Below are 21,349 nucleotides of genomic sequence, written 5' to 3'. Positions count from 1 at the left end.
CTGGGACACCCAAGATTCCCATGTAGCTAGGGTGGGAAGCTAGTCTTCAGATTAATTAACTGTGATAATGAATGATCGAGCAGTTTCAAGGAGTCATACGGCCCCCTATTTCTTTTACAGGTAAACTAATGATCAATGTTATATGTTTGTTTGTAATTTTTCAGGGCCCTCGAGGTATTTCTGGATGTCGGTACGATTTCCAAATATTATTGCATTTTTTGGGAATTAAAGTCTCTCAGTAGTTGTGTTGTCTTGTTCCAGTCACTTGAAGATTTGAGAACCAGGAAGTAAAATGGGTAAAAGGAAATTGGTGAGGAAGATGGGATGAAGAAGGTGGGGGAGACAACCCAAAGGTGGAAGGAACTTTGTTTTCCTCAGTAACTAATAGCAACTTGTACTGATGATGGATGAGCAGCACTGGTAACAATAAGATACCCCCTACCCCCTTCACTAGCCTGCTGAATTTCACCTTGTAAGGTGAAGATAGAATCCCTGAACTTGTGCTCACGTTCTTCAGTTAGCATGCTTTTTAACGAGGCCCTAAAAATCTTTATCTCGTGTTTGAACACACATTGTGTGTGAAATGGCACCTGCACTGAAAGCAGCAGTCCGAACATATTGGAATCTGAATCGGAATTGGAATTCTCACATCAAGACAAGCCTGGACATAACCTGAATCAAGCATTTTCCTAAATAGGTTTCTTGAACATTTTCAGGATGCTCCCTGGATTCTGACCTGATAAATTTGCATTAAGTAATTGAAAATTTTAGCACTTAAGGGTGTCATTGACTATAGTTGTTCTGGCTCCTATTTCTTCATCCTCTCTCACTAATCATTTTATAGTAACTTTCATTTAACCCACTTTCTTTTGAAATGATCTTTACCTTTAATCTCTACTGTAAAGAATTCTATAACCTAATAAAAATCAATTTCAAAAAGTTTTCTTCTCTGAACCTCTTGGAATTTCCAGTTAAAATATTTAACCTTGTTTCTTTATTCTCCAATTGCCACTGAACGAAGCCCTCCACCCCCCCCCCCCCCCGCCCCCCACTGTAAAGCTCACTCTTTCAGTGTCTGCTTGGCCCTTCTCCCACTTACCACATTGCTATTTCTGTCCCTGACTCTGCAGGAAATGTTAGATCGCATTCCCACACTTCCCCATACCTTTCCCTCCACCCAGATTCCCTTGTCATGCTCCCTTCGACCCCCCACCCCACACAATTTCCCTGTTTCTCTTCCTCTCCCAAATAGATCTCCCATCTTTCTCACCATGTCCCAACTGCAAGGTTCCCCAACTCCTCTTGTATTTCTATAATGTTATCAGCACACTTCCTCCTCCCCAAACCATCCATATCAGTATCTCACCCGAACACCAGTCTTCTGTTGCACTCTTCCCAGCCTTGCCCTCCCCCACCGCTGGGACACTGCTAGATCATCCAGTAAGATTTCCAATCCTGCAATAAAATTCATCCATTTGAAAAATTGGCTGCCTCAAATTCATGCACAACTATTGGTGTCTCAAAATAGCATCTGATCAGTTGTGATGCAATCCTGTCTTCCAACTATTTTGATTGGTTCACACAAGAAATATCTAAACTCACTGAGAAACTAGTTTCTCAATCTTTCTGAAATAGTTCAACATTTATGAAGTACCATTCCTGATGCTTGACCTTCATACATAGACTTCAGAAGTCACAAATTTTGTATGCCTTTGTGAACAATTTCAAAATGTATTTGTGGCTATTTGTTACCAGTATCTACCAATTATTATTTGTGGCTTTATCAGTAAAGTGATAAACCATTAATTGTAACAATGAAACTAATGTTTTGTCCTATCAGTAAATTTTTTGAGTCATGTATTGCACACAATAACAATGAGATTTCTTAAAGTCAGCAAGTCGATGTTTGTTTATTTTTGGAAGTAATATTATTTAGTTAATCAGTTATTTTTTAAATTGAAACATTCCTGCTCAGCAAACGAGCACAGAAGCAGTTCACCTTTGAACGATCCATTTTAATTGAACTGAGTTTATCATTTACAATGTAATGCCAATACCTAAAGCTATGTTAATAAAAGATCTAATATCACATTTGTTTGACAAGCCAGTAAAGATGCAGACTTACAATTAGACAAATGATGTTTAACAGCATCAGAGATCCGAGTGGTAGTGGTGGTATTTTGAGTGGGTTAGTACATTAAACATGTACCTATCTTTTTAGGACCAGCTCATGTTCATATCATGGGGTGAAAGTCTACTCTCAAGCTAAAGATCCAAAAGAAAATCAGTTTGCCCAATATCAGTGCTCTTTGAGCAATGCTCTTTTGAACTTGTGTACAAAAGATAGCAATAATTAATGTTAGAGATAATAAGAACTGCAGATGCTGGAGAATCAGAAATAACAAGGAGTGGAGCTGGATGAACACAGCAGGCCAAGCAGCAGCTTAGGAGCAGGAAAGCTTGTGTTTCAGGCCTAGACCCTTCGTCAGAAAGGGTCTGGGCCCAAAACATCAGCTTTCCTGCTCCGAATAATTAATATTAAATTACTAATATAGATTTAATGCTGTAGCATACAGGTAATCTCAGAAATTGCATAGAAAACTAAATCAATTTCTAATTTTTGAGGTTATTCTGCTTTATAAAGGTAAAGTCATGGTAAGTGGAACATCTGTGGTACAGTTATTGCCCCAAACCTTATCACTAAGTCTTCTGAGATGAGAGAGCCTCAATTCCTCAATATTTCAAAAATCTGAGGAGCTGGCATGAATGAGTTGTGACCTGGGACAAATCAGTCATGATCTTACGGAATGGTTTAGGGATAAATGTCCTACTCTTGCTCCTGTTTCTTATGTTCTTATGTACCTAGGACAGAAAGGCTTGGTCATGTTTGGAAAGGAATTTGTGGCCCCATTCAATTTGGTGAAGCTGCTGATGCTAACCTTGGGGATGAGGAAATGGACACAAGGCAATATCTGGCTTGTTAGTTTCCAGTTTGATCGTAGGATGGGACTCCACAGCTCAGATGAGACAAAAGAACAAATTGTTACTGGTTGCCATTAACTCAAGGACTTGGTCAGCCCTGTCGGAAGAAGGCCTCAAAGTACCAGGGGTGAAGACCTGAGTATTGCGCAAAAAGTGACGACACTTTTTAAAAATTGTCCAGAATGTGCACCAGTGACTAACTGTGAAAGACTGCTGTCGAATCTGTAACACTATATTTTAATAATTTTCTTGTTCTGTTCTGGATTGGGAGAGAAAGACACAAGCAGCCCCATAGTTGCATGGGTTGCAAGCCAATGTCTGCATCACTCAAAAGTGGCTTAACTCCTTGTGGATAAAGTGTGTAGCTAAAGGAGCACAGCAGGCCAGGCAGCATTGGAGAAGCAGGAAAGTTGATGTTTCTGAAGAAGGGTCCCAATCCAAAATGTCAGCTTTCCTGTTCCTCTGATGCTGCTTGGCCTGCTGTGTTCCTCCAGCTCTACACTGTGTTAGCTCTGACTCCAGTAACTGCTGTTCTTGTGTCTCTTAACTCCTTGTCTCACTTTTGTATGTGGTTTTAAAGCAGCTTGCTTTGCTTTCAGAGATGACTTTCTATCTGAGAAACAAAAGGATTTTCTTTGTGTGTGCATGATGTTTGTGTTGAAATTGTGATTTGTGATTCAGATAAAAGGAGATGTATTTTTGTTTTTGCATTTGGAATAATTAAAATGTAAAACATTTTAAAGTAAAAGCATTTTAAAGCTAAGTAAAGTGATCTGTGGCAGAATTGGAATAAGAATCTGGTGATGCCTACCTCCATGTCAGAAGTATCTCACTGCATTTAGAGTCATGGAGCTATACAGCATGGAAATAGACCCTTCTGTCCAACCATCCATGGCAACCTGATATCCTAGATTAATTTAGTCCCATTTGCCAGCATTTGGCCCATATCCCTGGAAACCCTTCCAATTCACATATCCATCCAGATGCCTTTTTAAATGTTGTATTTGTACCAGCCTCCATCACTTCCTCTGGTAGCTCATTCCATACACGCACTACCCTCTGCATGAAAATGTTGCCTCTTAGGTCTGTTTTAAATCTCTCCCCTTAAACCTATGCCCTCTACTTTTGGATTACCCCACCCTGGGGAAAAGACCTTTGTCTAATACACCCTAACCATGCCCCTCATGATTTTACAAACTTCTATAAGGTCACCCCTCATCCTCTGACACTCCAGGGAAAATAGCCCCAGTCTATTCAGCCTGTCCCTATAGCTCTCATCCTCCAACGCTGGCAACTTCCTTGTAAATCTTTTCTGAACCATTTCAACTTTCACAACATCCTTCCTGTAGCAGGGAGACCAGAATTGCCCACAGTATTCCAAAGTGGCCTACCCAATGTCCTGTACACCTGCAACATGACTTCCGAAGTCCGATTACTGTCTTGTGTTTTGGACAAGTGATGTGTAGTGGTGTTCTCTCAGCAGCAACACATTGCCAATTCTGCCAATAAGGGGCCTTGCTGCTTGTTAAATGCCTTGTTAATGGTCCAGAATGGCTCATTAATATTCAACTTCCTATCTTTAACCAAACAATTGAATATCGAGAAATACTGACCCGAGTGGGGACTTGGTAGCTTCAGCTGATCACTTGCTCTGAACGACTTCTATCTTGGACATCTCAGGGAATTCTCCATGGGCACTGGCATCCAATATGTGATAACCGCTAAGAAACTTTATGGCACATCTGTAATCCACTTACAGTATCCACCTTGCAATTTTTTAAACTCCAATGATTACAAGTCCAACCTGTTCAACTTCTCCACATAACAAAATTCCTCCATACTTGGAATCAATCCAGTGAAACTTCTCTGAATTGCCTCTAATGTCATAACTTTTCTTGGACATGATAACAAAAATATAATGGTGGACAGTTAGATATTCCCTAAATATTACAAGTAACACCTTTATCATTCAAAAAAAAGTTTTCAGTGACAATCATACAATTAATATAATATCTGAAATCATTTAGAGCCATAAACCTGAACGTTATGCTTTGCATATAATATTCATGTAGAAATTTCAACTGTGAAATAAAAATGTTAAAAGGATGGCTTTTCAGGTGAAGTTTGATGTCCACACAGGGCCATTAACCATCTTTGTTCCACATATTTTACAGAGAGCACTTCTCTTTGTGACTGAACATTCAGAACTTCTAAAAACCAAATGATAAGACTTTTGGTGAGGACAAGATAGTTGTATAGCCTGCAAGAGTAGTACACATACTATGTGATGTGATCATGAAAGTGACTATAGGATTCAATTCAGTTACTACATGTAACATGAACAAGATTTCATATTTGTGCTGCTCCTCTGTACCTCTGGGCATTTGGATATGTGAGAGAGTTGGGTGTAGTATGGAGCAGAGTTTGGATGCAGTGCTTGGGGCAAGGGGAGAGTGGAGCAGGGTTGTTCTGAAATTTCCACTAATGAAAGCTAAGTCCCCAGAACAGGCTTGACATCAACTCGCAGCAGCCCTGAATAAATCAGGGTAAGTAACAATGTAAGTATTGGCCAAAGAAACCATGTTTGCATGTTGATGGGTCTATGTCGGACCATCAGACTGTGTTCCCACAGCATTGGATTTGACTAATTGCAAGTTCTGTGTACTATAGGCTCGTCAGGCACAAGGGCCTCTAGTGTATGATTCTATAACTTCAGTTCCCATCGTGACCCTCAACAGCAGCGAATGTTTTAACCTTTGGAAATGTACTAGATGTGTTTAGAAATGAAAAACCGATAAGCATTCCAGTGCTTTGACTCTTTTTTTATCTCCCCCCCCCCCCCCACCCCAAAAAAAAACAAAATTGAGTTTTTAAAAATCAGTTCAGATTTTCAATACTGTAAATGTTTTCTTCAAAAAATGGTTTGAGGGGATATATTTTCAGTTTCCTCCCTTAATTGCTGTCAGTTAATGTTATATACTGAGGTTCAAGGAGGAGTTCACTGTACTGAGCATGGACCTATACTTGAAGAGGTGAAAAAGTAAATAGACGGAGAAGCAATAAAAGGTTTTCAGTGTTAATTAATTGTTTCAATGGAAAGTTGTATCACCACAATTTCAATAGTAACAACTGTTAGAAACAGCATAATTACCAATAGTGAATACTCATGGTTGCTATGCTAAATGGCATGTGATAGTAGAGTCTAAAAATAATTCAACTGTATAAGATCATGAATTGAGAGTAGGTGTTTGCCATTCTGAGATAATGTCATATTATTGCCCTCCAATGTCTGCACAACACAAAATCTAAAATAAATTTAATTGAATATGCTGCAAAATTATTGGTACGTGTTGTGAACAGAAACTATTTCAGGAAATAAGTTGAACCTGGTAATGTGTTATGCCATGCATTTTAGAATTGAGGCATGTCTAAAGTTAAGGAAGGCATGCAGGTTGTTTAGTGAATATGTAGAATGAATTTCTTAAGGGCTGGCAATTAGAAAATCATGAAGGGAGAATTGGATAGATGGTTGACTGAGTGGGCAAATATCTTTTTGGGGTTCAAAATTTGTGTGGTATTTTCTAAGCCCTGTTTTCTTTGATTTTGTATAACTCATTGCACTCTTAGCTGCCATATGTTAGTTACATAATGGAAAGACTGAGACAAAACAATACAACAGTTCAGTTTCTAGCTTGTCAAGGTTCAGGCAGAAGGAATTCACTACTGAAAACATGGATAAGAGTGTAAATGGAGACAGATACAATGACAACAAAATGCCAAGCAGCATCTCAGGAGCACAAAAGCTGACGTTTCGGGCCTAGACCCTTCATCAGAGAGGGGGATGGGGTGAGGGTTCTGGAATAAATAGGGAGAGAGGGGGAGGCGGACCGAAGATGGAGAGAAAAGAAGATAGGTGGAGAGAGTATAGGTGGCGAGGTAGGGAGGGGATAGGTCAGTCCAGGGAAGACGGACAGGTCAAGGAAGTGGGATGAGGTTAGTAGGTAGGAGATGGGGGTGCGGCTTGGGGTGGGAGGAAGGGATGGGTGAGAGGAAGAACAGGTTAGGGAGGCGGAGACAGGTTGGACTGGTTTTGGGATGCAGTGGGTGGAGTGGAGGAGCTGGGCTGGTTGTGTGGTGCAGTGGGGGGAGGGGACGAACTGGGCTGGTTTAGGGATGCAGTAGGGGAGGGGGAGATTTTGAAACTGGTGAAGTCCACATTGATACCATTAGGCTGCAGGGTTCCCAGGCGGAATATGAGTTGCTGTTCCTGCAACCTTCGGGTGGCATCATTGTGGCACTGCAGGAGGCCCATGATGGACATGTCATCTAAAGAATGGGAGGGGGAGTGGAAATGGTTTGCGACTGGGAGGTGCAGTAGTTTGTTGCGAACTGAGCGGAGGTGTTCTGCAAAGCGGTCTCCAAGCCTCCGCTTGGTTTCCCCAATGTAGAGGAAGCCACACTGGGTACAGTGGATGCAGTATACCACATTGGCAGATGTGCAGGTGAACCTCTGCTTAATGTGGAATGTCATCTTGGGGCCTGGGATAGGGGTGAGGGAGGAGGTGTGGGGGCAAGTGTAGCATTTCCTGTGGTTGCAGGGGAAGGTGCCGGGTGTGGTGGGGTTGGAGTGCAGTGTGGAGCGAACAAGGGAGTCACGGAGAGAGTGGTCTCTCCGGAAAGCAGACAGGGGTGGGGATGGAAAAATGTCTTGGGAGGTGGGGTCGGATTGTAGATGGCGGAAGTGTCGGAGGATGATGCTTTGTATCCGGAGGTTGGTGGGGTGGTGTGTGAGAACGAGGGGGATCCTCTTTGGGCGGTTGTGGGGGGGGCGGGGTGTGAGAGACGTGTTGCGGGAAATACGGGAGACACGGTCGAGGGCGTTCTCGATCACTGTGGGGGGAAAGTTGCGGTCCTTGAAGAATTTGGACATCTGGGATGTGCGGGAGTGGAACGTCTTGTCGTGGGAGCAGATGCGGCGGAGGCGGAGGAATTGGGAATAGGGGATGGAATTTTTGCAGGAGGGTGGGTGGGAGGAGGTGTATTCTAGGTAGCTGTGGGAGTCGGTGGGCTTGAAATGGACATCAGTTACAAGCTGGTTGCCTGAGATGGAGACTGAGAGGTCCAGGAAGGTGAGGGATGTGCTGGAGATGGCCCTGGTGAACTGGAGGTTGGGGTGGAAGGTGTTGAAGTGGATGAACTGTTCGAGCTCCTCTGGGGCGCAAGAGGTGGCGCCGATACAGTCATCGATGTACCGGAGGAAGAGGTGGGGTTTGGGGCCTGTGTAGGTGCGGAAGAGGAACTGTTCCATGTAACCTACAAAGAGGCAGGCATAGCTGGGGCCCATGCGGGTGACCATGGCCACCCCTTTCGTCTGTAGGAAGTGGGAGGAGTCAAAAGAGAAGTTGTTGAGGGTGAGGACGAGTTCGGCTAGGCGGATGAGGGTGTTGGTGGAGGGGGACTGGTCGGGCCTGCGGGACAGGAAGAAGTACGTAACCTACAAAGAGGCAGGCATAGCTCACCCTCATCCGTGACCGCGTCTCCCACATTTCCCGCAACACGTCTCTCACACCCCGCCCCCGCCACAACCGCCCAAAGAGGATCCCCCTCGTTCTCACACACCACGCCACCAACCTCCGGATACAACGCATCATCCTCCGACACTTCCGCCATCTACAATCTGACCCCACACCCAAGACATTTTTCCATCCCCACCCCTGTCTGCTTTCCGGAGAGACCACTCTCTCCGTGACTCCCTTGTTCGCTCCACACTGCACTCCAACCCCACCACACCTGGCACCTTCCCCTGCAACCGCAGAAAATGCTACACTTGCCCCCACACCACCTCCCTCACCCCTATCCCAGGCCCCAAGATGACATTCCACATTAAGCAGAGGTTCACCTGCACATCTGCCAATGTGGTATACTGCATCCACTGTACCCGGTGTGGCTTCCTCTACATTGGGGAAACCAAGCGGAGGCTTGGAGACCGCTTTGCAGAACACCTCCGCTCAGTTTGCAACAAACTACTGCACCTCCTAGTCGCAAACCATTTCCACTCCCCCTCCCATTCTTTAGATGACATGTCCATCATGGGCCTCCTGCAGTGCCACAATGATGCCACCCGAAGGTTGCAGGAACAGCAACTCATATTCCGCCTGGGAACCCTGCAGCCTAATGGTATCAATGTGGACTTCACCAGTTTCAAAATCTCCCCTTCCCCTACTGCATCCCTAAACCAGCCCAGTTCGTCCCCTCCCCCCACTGCACCACACAACCAGCCCAGCTCCTCCACTCCACCCACTGCATCCCAAAACCAGTCCAACCTGTCTCCGCCTCCCTAACTTGTTCTTCCTCTCACCCATCCCTTCCTCCCACCCCAAGCTGCACCCCCATCTCCTACCTACTAACCTCATCCCACCACCTTGACCTGTCCGTCTTCCCTGGACTGACCTATCCCCTCCCTACCTCGCCACCTATACTCTCTCCACCTATCTTCTTTTCTCTCCATCTTCGGTCCGCCTCCCCCTCTCTCCCTATTTATTCCAGAACCCTCACCCCATCCCCCTCTCTGATGAAGGGTCGAGGCCCGAAACGTCAGCTTTTGTGCTCCTGAGATGCTGCTTGGCCTGCTGTGTTCATCCAGCCTCACATTTTGTTGTCTTGGATTCTCCAGCATCTGCAGTTCCCATTATCACAGATACAGTGATCCTGCCATATGATTTTAGATGGTTTACAATTAAACTGCTCTGTCATGGGGAACATAGAACATTACAGCACAATACAGGCCCTTCGCCCCTCGATGTTGTGCCGACCTGTCATACCGATCTCAAGCCCATCTAACCTACACTATTCCATGTACGTCCATATGCTTGTCCAATGATGACTTAAATGTACCTAAAGTTGGCGAATCTACCGTTGCAGGCAAAGCGTTCCATTCACTTACTACTGAGTAAAGAAACTACCTCTGACATCTGTCCTATATCTTTCACCCCTCAATTTAAAGCTGTGCCCCCTCGTGCTTGCCGTCACCATCCTAGGAAAAAGGCTCTCCCTATCCACCCTATCTAACCCTCTGATTATTTTATATGTTTCAATTAAGTCACCTCTCAACCTTCTTCTCTCTAATGAAAACAGCCTCAAGTCCCTCAGCCTTTCCTCGTAAGACCTTCCCTCCATACCAGGCAACATCCTAGTAAATCTCCTCTGCACCCTTTCCAAAGCTTCCACATCCTTCTTATATTGCGGTGACCAGAACTGTACACAATACTGTGCGGCCGCACCAGAGTTTTGTACAGCTTCACCATAACCTCTTGGTTCCAGAACTCAATCCCTCTATTATTAAAAGCTAAAACACTGTATGCCTTAACAGCCCTGTCAACCTGGGTGGCAACTTTCAAGGATCTGTGTACATGGACACCAAGATCTCTCTGCTCATCTACACTAAGAATCTTACCATTAGCCCTGTACTTTGCCTTCCGGTTACTCCTATCAAAGTGCATCACTTCACACTTGTCTGCACTAAACTCCATTTGCCACCTCTCTGCCCAGCTCTGTAGCTTATCTATGTCTCTCTGCAACCTGCAGCATCCTTCGTCACTATCCACAACTCCACCGACCTTAGTGTCGTCTGCAAATTTACTAACCCATCCTTCTACGCCCTCTTCCAGGTCATTTATAAAAATGACAGACAGCAGTGGACCCAACACCGACCCTTGCGGTACACCACTAGTAACTGGTCTCCAGGATGAACATTTCCCATCAACTACCACCCTCTGTCGTCTTTCAGCAAGCCAATTTCCGACCCAAACTGCTATATCTCCCACAATTCCATTCCTTTGCATTTTGTACAATAGCCTATTGTGGGGAACCTTATCGAACACCTTCCTGAAATCCATATACACCATATCAACCGGTTTACTCTCATCTACCTATTTGGTCACCTTCTCAAAGAACTCAATAAGGTTTGTGAGGCACGACCTTCCCTTCCCAAAACCATGCTGACTATCCTTAATCAATTTATTCTTTTCTAGATGATTATAAATACTATCCCTTATAACCTTTTCCAACACCTTACCAACAACTGAGCTAAGGCTCACTGGTGTATAATTACCAGGGTTGTCTCTACTCCCCTTCTTGAACAGGGGAACCACATTTGCTATCCTCCAGTCATCTGGCACTATTCCTGTAGACAATGACGAGTTAAAGATCAATGCCAAAGACTCGGCAATCTCCTCCCTGGCTTCCCAGAGGATCCAAGGATAAATCGCATCCGGCCCAGAGGACTTATCTATCTTCACCTTCTGAAGGATTTCTAATACCTCTTCCTTGTGAACCTCAATCCCACCTAGTCTAGTAGCCTGTATCTCAGTATTCTCCTCGACAACATTGTCGTTTTCTAGAGTGAATACTGTTGAAAAATATTCATTTAGCGCTTCCCCTATCTCATCTGACTCCACACACAACTTACCACTACTATCCTTGATTGGGCCTAATCTTTCTTTCGTCATTCTTTTATTCCTTAAATACCTATAGAAAGCCTTAGGGTTTACCCTGATCCTCTCCACCAACAACTTCTCATGTCTCCTCCTGGCTCTTCTGAGCTCTCTCTTCAGGTCTTTCCTGGCTACCTCGTAGCCCTCAAGTGCCCTAACTGAGCCTTCACATCTCATCCTAACATAAGACTCCTTCTTCCTCTTGACCAGAGATTCCACCTCCTTCGTAAACCACGGCTCCCACACTCTACAGCTTCCTCCCTGCCTGACAGGTACATACTTATCTAGGACACACAGGAGCTTTTCCTTGAATAAGCTCCACATTTCTAATGTGCCCATCCCCTGCAGTTTCCTTCCCCATTCTATGCTCCCTAAATCTTGCCTAACCTTGGAAAAATCTGCTTAAAGCTGGCAACTGCAAAATTTGAACTGCAGTTTTTGGTTTGTTGCAACTACAAACTAAATTAAATTTGTACAAAAGTAAAACTTTCTTACTCACAACTGTATGCACACCAACCTTTAATAATTGACTCTGATATGATGGGCTGAAAAACTCCTCTAATGAGGACTAAGAAATTACTCATTGTGATGTGATGGGAAACTTGTTATGGACCAGACCAAAGCCCCCCTCAATATTTTAAGATGATAGGCTAGACCCCAACATTTATTAATTTTAAAGGTAAGCGTAAGTCATTGCATTCCAGATGTAATTCAATTGACCAAACTACTCACCATTATGCAAAACATTTTACTTTTACACTACTGTTAAAATACAGACAAAAAGAATCTGTTTAACTGTAACTGTATTAAAATGCTCAGCAAAATATTAGCTATATTAGCAACTAAAACTAAAATTCCTGGTTCTGTGAAATTGACTCACCCATTCAAGCAGCTCTATTGTTTCAACTTCAAAAAAAAGCCATCAGGCCCCTCAAACTCTATCGGCTTTGAGCAGATTTATTTGTCATCTCTGTTTCAACTTTGCAGTCAGAAAAGGTGCAGAAAGGTCAAATTCAATAATGTGAGAAGTCAGTTTAAACTGCTGATAATAACAACAAGCAAGAAGCTGTTCTTGAATCTGGTACGTTTTCAAACTTTTGCATTTTCAACCCAACAGACAAGGGTGGAAGAAAGTATGACCATGCTGGGAGGGGTCTTTAATTATGTTGGCTACTTTCCTGAGGCAGTGGGAAGCACAGATGGCGTCAATGAATTGCATCTGGTTCACGTGATGGACTTGTCTGCATCCGTGACTCTAATTTCTTGCAGCTTTGGGAAGAGCAGTTGTCATACCAAGCTTTAACGCATCTGCATAAGATGCTTTTTAACAGTGCATGTATAAAAAATTGGTAAGAGTCATTGTGAATTTGCTGAATTTCTTTTGACTTCTAATAAAGTACAGGCATTGGTGTGCTTTCCTAAGTGTAGTGTTGAGATAGATGGACCAGGACAGATTGTTGATCATCGCTGCAGGGCAATTAAATTTCTTGACCATCTCCACCTCACGGCCATCCAGACAGCGTGTCCTCCACTTTGTTTCCTGAAGTTGACGACCAGCTACTTCATTTTGCTGACATTGAGGGAGAGATTGTTGTCTTTGTGTCTTGTCACTAAGCTTTCTATCTCTTTCCTGTATTGTTTCATCATTAAGTTGCTACCCACTATGGCAGTGTCAACAAACTTGGAGAAGGGGGTTAAAGCAAAGTTTGGCCCCGCAGTTGTGTACAAGGAGTATAGTAGGAGGCTCAGTACGTAGTCTCGCAGATCACTATTGTTGAGGTTTACTGTGGTGGAGGTTTTGCTGCAGATCCTAATTGCGGTCTGTGGGTCAGAAACTTGAGGATCCAGTTGCAAAGGGGAGACCAGAGTCCTAGGTCTGAGTTTGGAGGTGAGTTTGGTTGGAATTGTGTTGAAGGTGGAGCTATAATCAATAAGTAGGAATATGACATGTCCTTGTTATCCAGATGTTCCAGGGATGGGTGTAGGATCAGGGAGATGGCAGAGGCTGTGGACCTGCTGTGACAGAACGTAAAATGTAGAGGATCAAGGCAGCTTGGGAAACTGATGTGAACCATGACTAACCTCTCAAAGCAATTCATAATGATAAATGCCAAACCCATTGAGTAGAGGTCACTGAGGCATACTGTGTGATTTTTTTCTTTGGTACAGGTCTGACAGTGGTCTTACTGAAGCAGGTGGGAACCTCAGATTGTACTAAGGAGAGGTTAAAGACACCTGCGACTACCCCTACCAGCTGCTACACACAGGATCTAAATGCACAGCTCAGGAAGCCATCCAGGCCCATCATTTTCAGGGTTCATTTTCAAGAAGGCCAATCTGATATCTGTGGAGGTGATTCAGTACAGGTGCACCCATGCTTATAGGGGCAGATGACATCATTTCACTGACCTATTCAAAACAAGCAGAGACTGCATTGAGCTCCTCATGGAGAGGTGTGTTGTTTTCAGCAATTCTACTTGACATCATTCACACTCAGCATTTTGTTGGGAGTGCTGGATAAGGGGTCAGAATAAATGGAAACTGCAAATAGTTGTTCACTATAATATTCAATAGTGCACTCCTAACATCTGTTGGCCTTGGTCTTAACTGGCATTAACCATAGTGTTGTGCTTCATTTTTCCTTCGAACTCATGCTGAAAAAATGTAATTAAACTGTGATGTGCAGGAAGAGAAATGGGTTTAAGAAAAGGCTGAGATTGCTTTGCTTCAATATTTAAAAGTGCTGTGGAATCTGGATTCAGAAAGTGAATTGGAAAATAAAGCTTTCAAATACTATATATAGATTTTATAAGCTATTGTGAAGCATTCACAAAGACGTAGTTGTCTGCTTTCCCTATTTTCAATGTCAGTTTTTAATCTCGTACCAGGATTTCCAGATCTTTGGCCTTAATCAAATTGAGGCAATCTGTTAGCACGAAGAAATAAATGCACTGGTTTTATTTTGATCCAAGTTTAGGAGGTGAAATTATTGATTTAAGGTAGGGTTAAAATCTTAAATATTGCAAAGACTTTGCATATTTGAAAATATGAAGTTTTACAAAAATTTGACATTCTGCAGATGTAAAATTAGCCTCTTGTGCAATGTGATAATTACTGCCCGCTACTCTCTTGATAATGTTTAAAAAAACCAGTTGTGTCGTATTCAAAATGTACAAATTTTCTCTTTTTTTATATTAAGAGGCTAATGGCCTAAAGTGACACACATTTTTCATTAGTTCAGCTCATTCTCTGGGGTGACAATAAGTGTATCCCATGGAAAAGGGAAAAAGTCACACAGCAAAATGTAAATTTTGATGGGTGGAAGCTTTTTCTGGCTCTGTGCGGCATGCACTCGTGAGATGTTTGGTGAAGATGATGTTGATGTTCAAGATCATATCACCACACCTTGTCTGCTTTTCTCAAGTGATTTGGTGAGATTCTCGCTAGGTGGTGGCAATTCCCAATTAATCATCATTGCCCGTTGACAGCCCAACTCCTCATTTTGCCGAACTTGCCATGCAAACGAGCTATCATGAAAACATGATATGGCAACCGGAGAGATTTTTGGGCAGGTCCACCTTCTGCTTGTTCCAGGAGATCCACATTTGCCACAAGCAAGCTGGAGAACAGGGCCCATTGCACCGCCACAGCCAATGCCTACTCTTCCACCTCTGGATATTGCCGCTCCACTATCAGGGAGGTATTGCGAGAATCCTGTCATGCCCCCAGTGCACTGGCACCAAGTGCTGCAAGGGCACAGTGGTCTAGGACGGTACTATATGGCTATGTGGGATACAGGTATTGCACAGGGAAAGAACACATTCCATGGTTTTTAACCTGGCTGTCTACCAGGAGTACACTCTTGATCTCTTAGTGTACTTCAGGCCCTCTGCATGTATAGCTTGCCTTGCATTAACGTTTAGCATACAGACAACCAGGCAAGTGGCTATACTGTGCAGCAGTTCTTAGTTAAGGGCATGTACATCTTGCCTTACTTCAGTCGGCCAGTTGCTGTCATTATAGGGGCCAGTCTTTATAGAGGGAGTGGGGTGGTACTGTCATGGTCAGGGACATGCATCTGTCAGCCAAGGGTCTGAGCATAGTGGGCTAGCCTAGGCTAGTGCCAGAAGGAGAAGTCAACCAAGGGGCTGAGCCATGATTATCTGTCACCTCTATTAGCAGAAATTAAGGGAGTAAGGGTCAGGGTCAGGGTCAGGGGGAGGGGTGATATGGATGGTACTTAGAAAGTGTGCAGTTTTAGTCACATATCCGCTGCAAGGGGATGGTCTGGGGCACTATGAGGCTGACTGGATCAATGGAATGGTCACCTGAGGAGGACAGGGTCATATTAGGGGTCTCTGTGGCATGTTAATGCTGAGACTGAAAGCCTCAGAGGACTACTCACTGTGTTTTGCCATTGATGAAACTTGTGGATAGTGGAAGAAAAGGGCTAGAAAGAAGAGTGTAAGTGAGGTGAATTGTGAGGGATGGGGCTGCATCTCCAATTATTCACTTAACTATTGCAGGAGTAATATTGTTCTCAGATGATTTGTTAGTCATACAGGCATACACATTGCTGCAGGATGACTAGTGGTAGGCACTGACTATCTCTGTTGAATCACTCCATTACTATCACTGTTGGGGAACTTCTTGTGATACATATCCCTGTGCACAACTGAACAGTGGGTGATGGGGAGGGATGTAACACCCAGCTTGTTGCAATGAGCATATGCTATGTACGTGTGCTGCTATCCCAGCATCTACATGATGTATTTGTTGGTCATCACAGACCTTTTCAAATATTCCATGAAGTCAATGGCTATGGATTGATGCCACAAGGAACTACACGTCATCTTCAGCTGAAACAGAGACAGTTTCAATATCAGGAAAGCTGAAATGCAAGATGTTATGTAATGTTAAAACTATTTCCATACCATTGGTTGTGGGGAAAAAAAAATTTAAACAGGAAAGCATTTTGTAAATAAACCATTAACATAATAGTGTGGTAAACAAGCTATTTGCTTTGGTATAATCATCAATAAATTATATGCAGGTTGGGCAGGCATTGCCCATACAAGACATTTGTACGTTTCCCTTGCTAGCTGAAGCCTGTTGGCTCTGGGTGTTTGGTGAAGTGGCCTCAGGGATGTTTGGACCTGGCTGAGTTAGACACACATTGATCTAGGAATTGGTGGCTCTGAACAACTCCAAGGCTCCTGTGCTTGTCCTCCATGGCAGCTATCAAACTGTCCAGGCAGAGAGAGAGAGCCAATTTATAGGGGCTGACTACACAATCTGCAGGATAACAGGCTGAATCAATGGACTAGCTGCAGTCTGGGAGATAACAGGCTGTGAATTTACACTGTGTGGTTGCTTTCTTCCAACTTCTCAGCAATGAGGGCCTGTGACTTCTAAATGCCTACCTGCTGCTGCTCCTGTACATCTGCACAACATCCCTCATAGCTGACAACATCAGGTCATCTGCTAGGGGTTTAACAGGTGCCTGATCAATGACAGTCCTCTGACTGCAAGTGGCCTGGAGTGTTTCTCCCTTCTCCATGTGTGGAGATGCTGGGGTATGAACTTCACTGGGTCAGTGTCCAATGATATATTGCATCCATGCTTCTGAGTGGTCCAGCAGGCAATGCAAATCATGGTTCCTCCAATTGTCCTCTATGATAATAGCAGGAGGGATCAAGGAACTCTCCTCCTGAGAGAATGGATCCACCTGAAAGACAAAGGGCAGAGGGCATTACAGCCACTGGCTAGTAGTGGTGTTCAGTACTTTGTTAATACAAGTGAAATGACCAACTGTTACTAACTGGGGTGGCAGGACATGGATGGCTCCTCTTCTTTGCTAGACCGGTCCCTGTTTTTTCCTGCCAGGGAAGCATCCTTTCCTTGCAGGTGGTGAGGCATCAGTCTCTGTCCTGTTACAGGATGTCTTCTCCTGTAATTATATGAAGGGGATAAATGAGTAAGACACAAGTGGATGGTATGTCCATTAGTGTTGGTGGATGTGGGATGCAGGTGTCGAAGTGGTCTGACAGAATGACTAAGAAAGTGTAAGTGGAGTGAGGGGGGGAATGAGTGAGGGAAGGTGTTTCATGCACTAGAGTGGGTGTCAGATCATAACCATTGGTGGGAGGTGGATGCTGTCTGCTACCTCACACTTACCTGTGCCACAGCAGAGTACTGCAGTTACTCTGATGAAACAAAGAAGACTACTGACCTCCTTCCTCACCCTGGAGATGGTACCGACCCAGGCGGCGATCTCTGACTCCTCTCCTCTCCACAATACCATCCACAAGGACTTCAAAGACCCTTTCCCGGAAGTATAGTTCTAGTTTCCTCTTCTCTGCTATCTCTCCTGATACCTAACATGGCCAGGCAGCACAATGTTAGCACTTCTGCAGATACACTGTGCTTTGAAAGATAACACAGGTCCAGGAGATGCTGGTTATATGGAGGACCCCTGCTGAGTAGCATGTTCTTTGGGAACAGTGCCTGGTAAGATAAGGCAGAAATAGGGTGTGATATTCACTGTGTGTGAAAGCAGTGACTTTGGCAAGGTACAATGAGAAAACATACACAGCCGTAAGGCAAGAATCACCTCACCCATGTGCTGTGAATTGCACTTCAGTCTTGATCTTAAACAGTAAAACTTAGCCGTAAAAAACATATGTGGACTCTAGGAAAGCTGCTGTCAGTTTCAATGGAGTGATGACAAGTTTGTTGTCATCATTACTGCAAAATCCAAGGCATGCTGAAATGCTGTTAGTGTTGATAGTAAACAAATGAGCAAACAAATTTGAAGGCTGGGACTGTAGGTAAAATTGACTGTGTAATTGTTACAACCAACAGAAAAACCACATTCCTTGATTAATGAGAATAACAAGGTGTAGAGCTAGGTGAAAACAGCAGGCCAGGCGCCATCCGAGGAGCAGGAAAGCTGGCGTTTCGGGTCTGGACCCTTCTTCAGAAAGGTTTCTGAAGAAGGGTCCAGACCCGAAACTTCAGTTTTCCTGCTTCTTTGATGCTGCTTTGCCTGCTGTGTCCATCCATCCCTGCACCTTGTTCTGTCAGACTCTCCAGCATCAGCAGTTCCTACTATCTCTTCCTTGTTTAATGCTGTTCTAGCATTTACAAATAAAGCACAATATCATCTGCATCCTTTTACTTAAAATTGTATTAAATTGTGATGGGATTCGTGGTTTTCAGAGCGCCTCCATCTTACCTGGGCGGCTGCAGCTTCAGCCTGTATTAGATTTTGAGCTGTGGCTGCTTTGGGTGCAGTTACTTTGGGTGGGCCATTTGGAGATTGGCAGGAGGAGCTGGCTTTGATCAGGTTATGCAAGATAGCCTTTATTTCAGCTTGTCTTGGGAGAATGTTCTGTGGAATGGGAGCTGAGCTGGTGCTCCACACAGATAAATTGGTTTTGCTCTTGTGGATGTGATGGTGCTGATTGTTTTATTAAGTGCAGAACTGGCATTTCCAGGATGTTCTTTTCAGCCTCCAACAGGGGTGGGTGAAATAAACCCATCTGACTTGAGGTTGCAATGGAGGATACATGAAGCAAGGAAAACACAAACTTTGGATCTGGAAGCAGGCAAAAGGCAAGTGCTGCTGCTTCTAAAGTTATTTGAAAGCAATTGACCAGAATTAGATTTTTTTTAATGTTAGTGGAATTGTAACAATTGACATCTGAAAACCAGTTAGCAAAAAATTGTTTCACATTTAAAACACAACTATTCAAAAATGGACACTAAAGTTTCTGGTATACTTCTAACAGAGGTTTCCTTTAGCAAGAGTCTGTTTAGCTGGATTGTATATTTTGAATAACACTGTAATAAACAATGTAGATAGTTATTATCCCGTTCCTGTAAATGTATTTTTAGTCAACCTGTTGGGACGTTTTATGATAAGACTAGTGGTATTTGAATCGAGGCCTTCTGGTTGGGGGTAGGAACATTTCCACTGCAGTCCTTAAGATTTTGTATTTCTAAGTTCAAGGTATGGTAGATATTTTGTTACTCAAAGGAGCTGGGATGTTACGATACGTCTCTGGAGCAGCGAGGACTTCAACCCGGGCCCTCCTGTTTCAAAGGGAGGGACACTAACATTATGCCATTAGAGCCTGCCATTGTGACTTTGTAGAATGGGTGACGCAGTTGGCCTATTTCTTGGATAACACCAATCGTTACTATGCAAATGACGCACAGTCTTATGAATAATGTATGATATGCAGATGAGCACATACCCCCGCTCGAGCGTGGCGGCGGCGGCCTCTCTCCGACAGAGCGAGCGTTGTCATCATGGCGACGGGAGAGCAGTGAGTGCGCAGGGTTCATCCTGCAAGCGTTGACCCTTTCGATCGTTCGACATTCCTGTTCTTTCTTGCAATTATTTTGGTCTCGATGCGGGTGTAACCACAATGGCTGAGGTAACATCGCCGGTGATGGAGGTGGGGAAGCGGATTCCATGTGCAGCGGGGTTGTTGGGCGAAGGCAGCAGCCCGGGCCCCGTCGCCGCTCTGACAGTAGAACCGCTCTCTCCACAGCCGAAGCCTGGCCCCGGATGCGGCTCGAGTTCGGCGGTTGCAGGGAGGGGAGTGCGCGTCTTAAAGGTAACGTTCACAGTCTGGCTCGTGTTAATTGACCTCTGAAGAATGTAGGTAATAATAGCCTCAATTTTTGATTTATTTCAAGAGATGTCCCGTCTTCCATTTCAGATGTTCAAATGAAAAGTTATCAAATGTGGCTGATTTGCTTGGATTAGTATTTTTATTAGTATTTGCTTGGATTAGTATTTTTACAAATATTTGCCCACATTAAAACGTTGCGGTTTCAACGCAGCGGATTCCAGGTGATCAGCTTTTCCCTGGCTCTGTGCAAGATAAACGCAGTTTTTTTATGTCACGCTACCTTTAACTGTTAATGATTGTCCTAATATGGGAAATACAGATACACTAAATGTGTATATTTTTGAAAATTGCATATTGCAGTATTTTCAAAGCCAGTCTCTATATTTATTCATCTAGTGTGCAAGTCTACATGATAAAAATCGGTTGCAGTAAAATGACCTGAAGGTGAACAGTTGTAAAATGCGTCCTTTTTTTTCCTGTTAGGAGTTGCACCGTCCTTATGTTCCTCTAATATCTTGCTGAACAGTGAAAACCTGTAGGAACTACCAACGCCCAGATCATTAGAAACAGAAAGTGTCAAGTTATAGGTGTTGCAGATGAATTAAAAATATTTTATTCATAGCTCTGTACCGTTAAAATATTTTCATATTTTGTTAAAGTGCTTCATGTACAGGGAAGGAGGGGTCCTTTAGGTGATGGCCTTCTAAAATGAGATAGCAAAAATGAAAGTGGCGAGTCACATTCGGTGCACGTTCTGTTCTTTTTGGCATTCCTGTGACTTGGCATACTGGTGGGTTTCTTGTTCTCACCGTAGTCAGTGGTGGACGAATTTAGACTCAGTTTGTTTACAGCAAAGAAATAGGCCCTTTGTGTCCATGTCAATCACTGAACATCCATTTATTCTAATCCTATTTTCCAATATTTGATCTGTAGCCTTTGTGGTGTTTCATGTGCTCATCTAAATACTACTAAAATGTGTTGAGGGTTCTTACTTCTACACCTTTTTAGACAAGGAGCTGTTGACACCCACTACCGTCTGGGTGAAAGAGATAACAAGGTGGAGAGCTGGATGAACACAGCAGGCCAGGCAGCATCAGAGGAGCAGGAAGGCTGATGTTTCGGGCCTAGGGTGAATTTCTTTTTCCTCACATTCCCTTTTAAACCTCCTGCTCCTTGCCTTAAGACTGCACCGCCTTAGGAGCAGAAAAGCTGACGTTTCAGTCCTAGACC

At 43.8% G+C, this 21,349-nt stretch overlaps 1 protein-coding gene and 1 long non-coding RNA gene across 3 annotated transcripts in view; one reads left to right on the top strand and one right to left on the bottom strand.

The window, feature by feature from the left end:
• Positions 1 to 11,717: 11,717 nt before the first annotated feature.
• On the bottom strand, positions 11,718 to 20,039 carry LOC125459871 (uncharacterized). Its single transcript, XR_007249135.2, has 3 exons — positions 19,736 to 20,039; positions 17,297 to 17,424; positions 11,718 to 17,202 (listed from the first exon to the last, which is right to left on the bottom strand). It is a non-coding gene; the product is annotated as an uncharacterized LOC125459871 (long non-coding RNA).
• Positions 19,735 to 21,349, top strand: part of LOC125459870 (PH domain leucine-rich repeat-containing protein phosphatase 2-like) — a 126,626-nt gene continuing 125,011 nt past the window's right edge. For both annotated transcript variants that reach the window (XM_048546836.2, XM_048546835.2), the window contains exon 1: positions 19,735 to 20,101. In XM_048546836.2, the coding sequence (XP_048402793.2) occupies positions 19,910 to 20,101 (192 nt within the window). In that variant the 5' untranslated portion in view covers positions 19,735 to 19,909. The remainder of the gene's footprint in view (positions 20,102 to 21,349) is intronic.

This window comes from Stegostoma tigrinum, chromosome 16, assembly GCF_030684315.1.
Source record: "Stegostoma tigrinum isolate sSteTig4 chromosome 16, sSteTig4.hap1, whole genome shotgun sequence".
NCBI lineage: Eukaryota > Metazoa > Chordata > Chondrichthyes > Orectolobiformes > Stegostomatidae > Stegostoma > Stegostoma tigrinum.
This window is presented reverse-complemented; position numbering and strand designations above follow the sequence as displayed.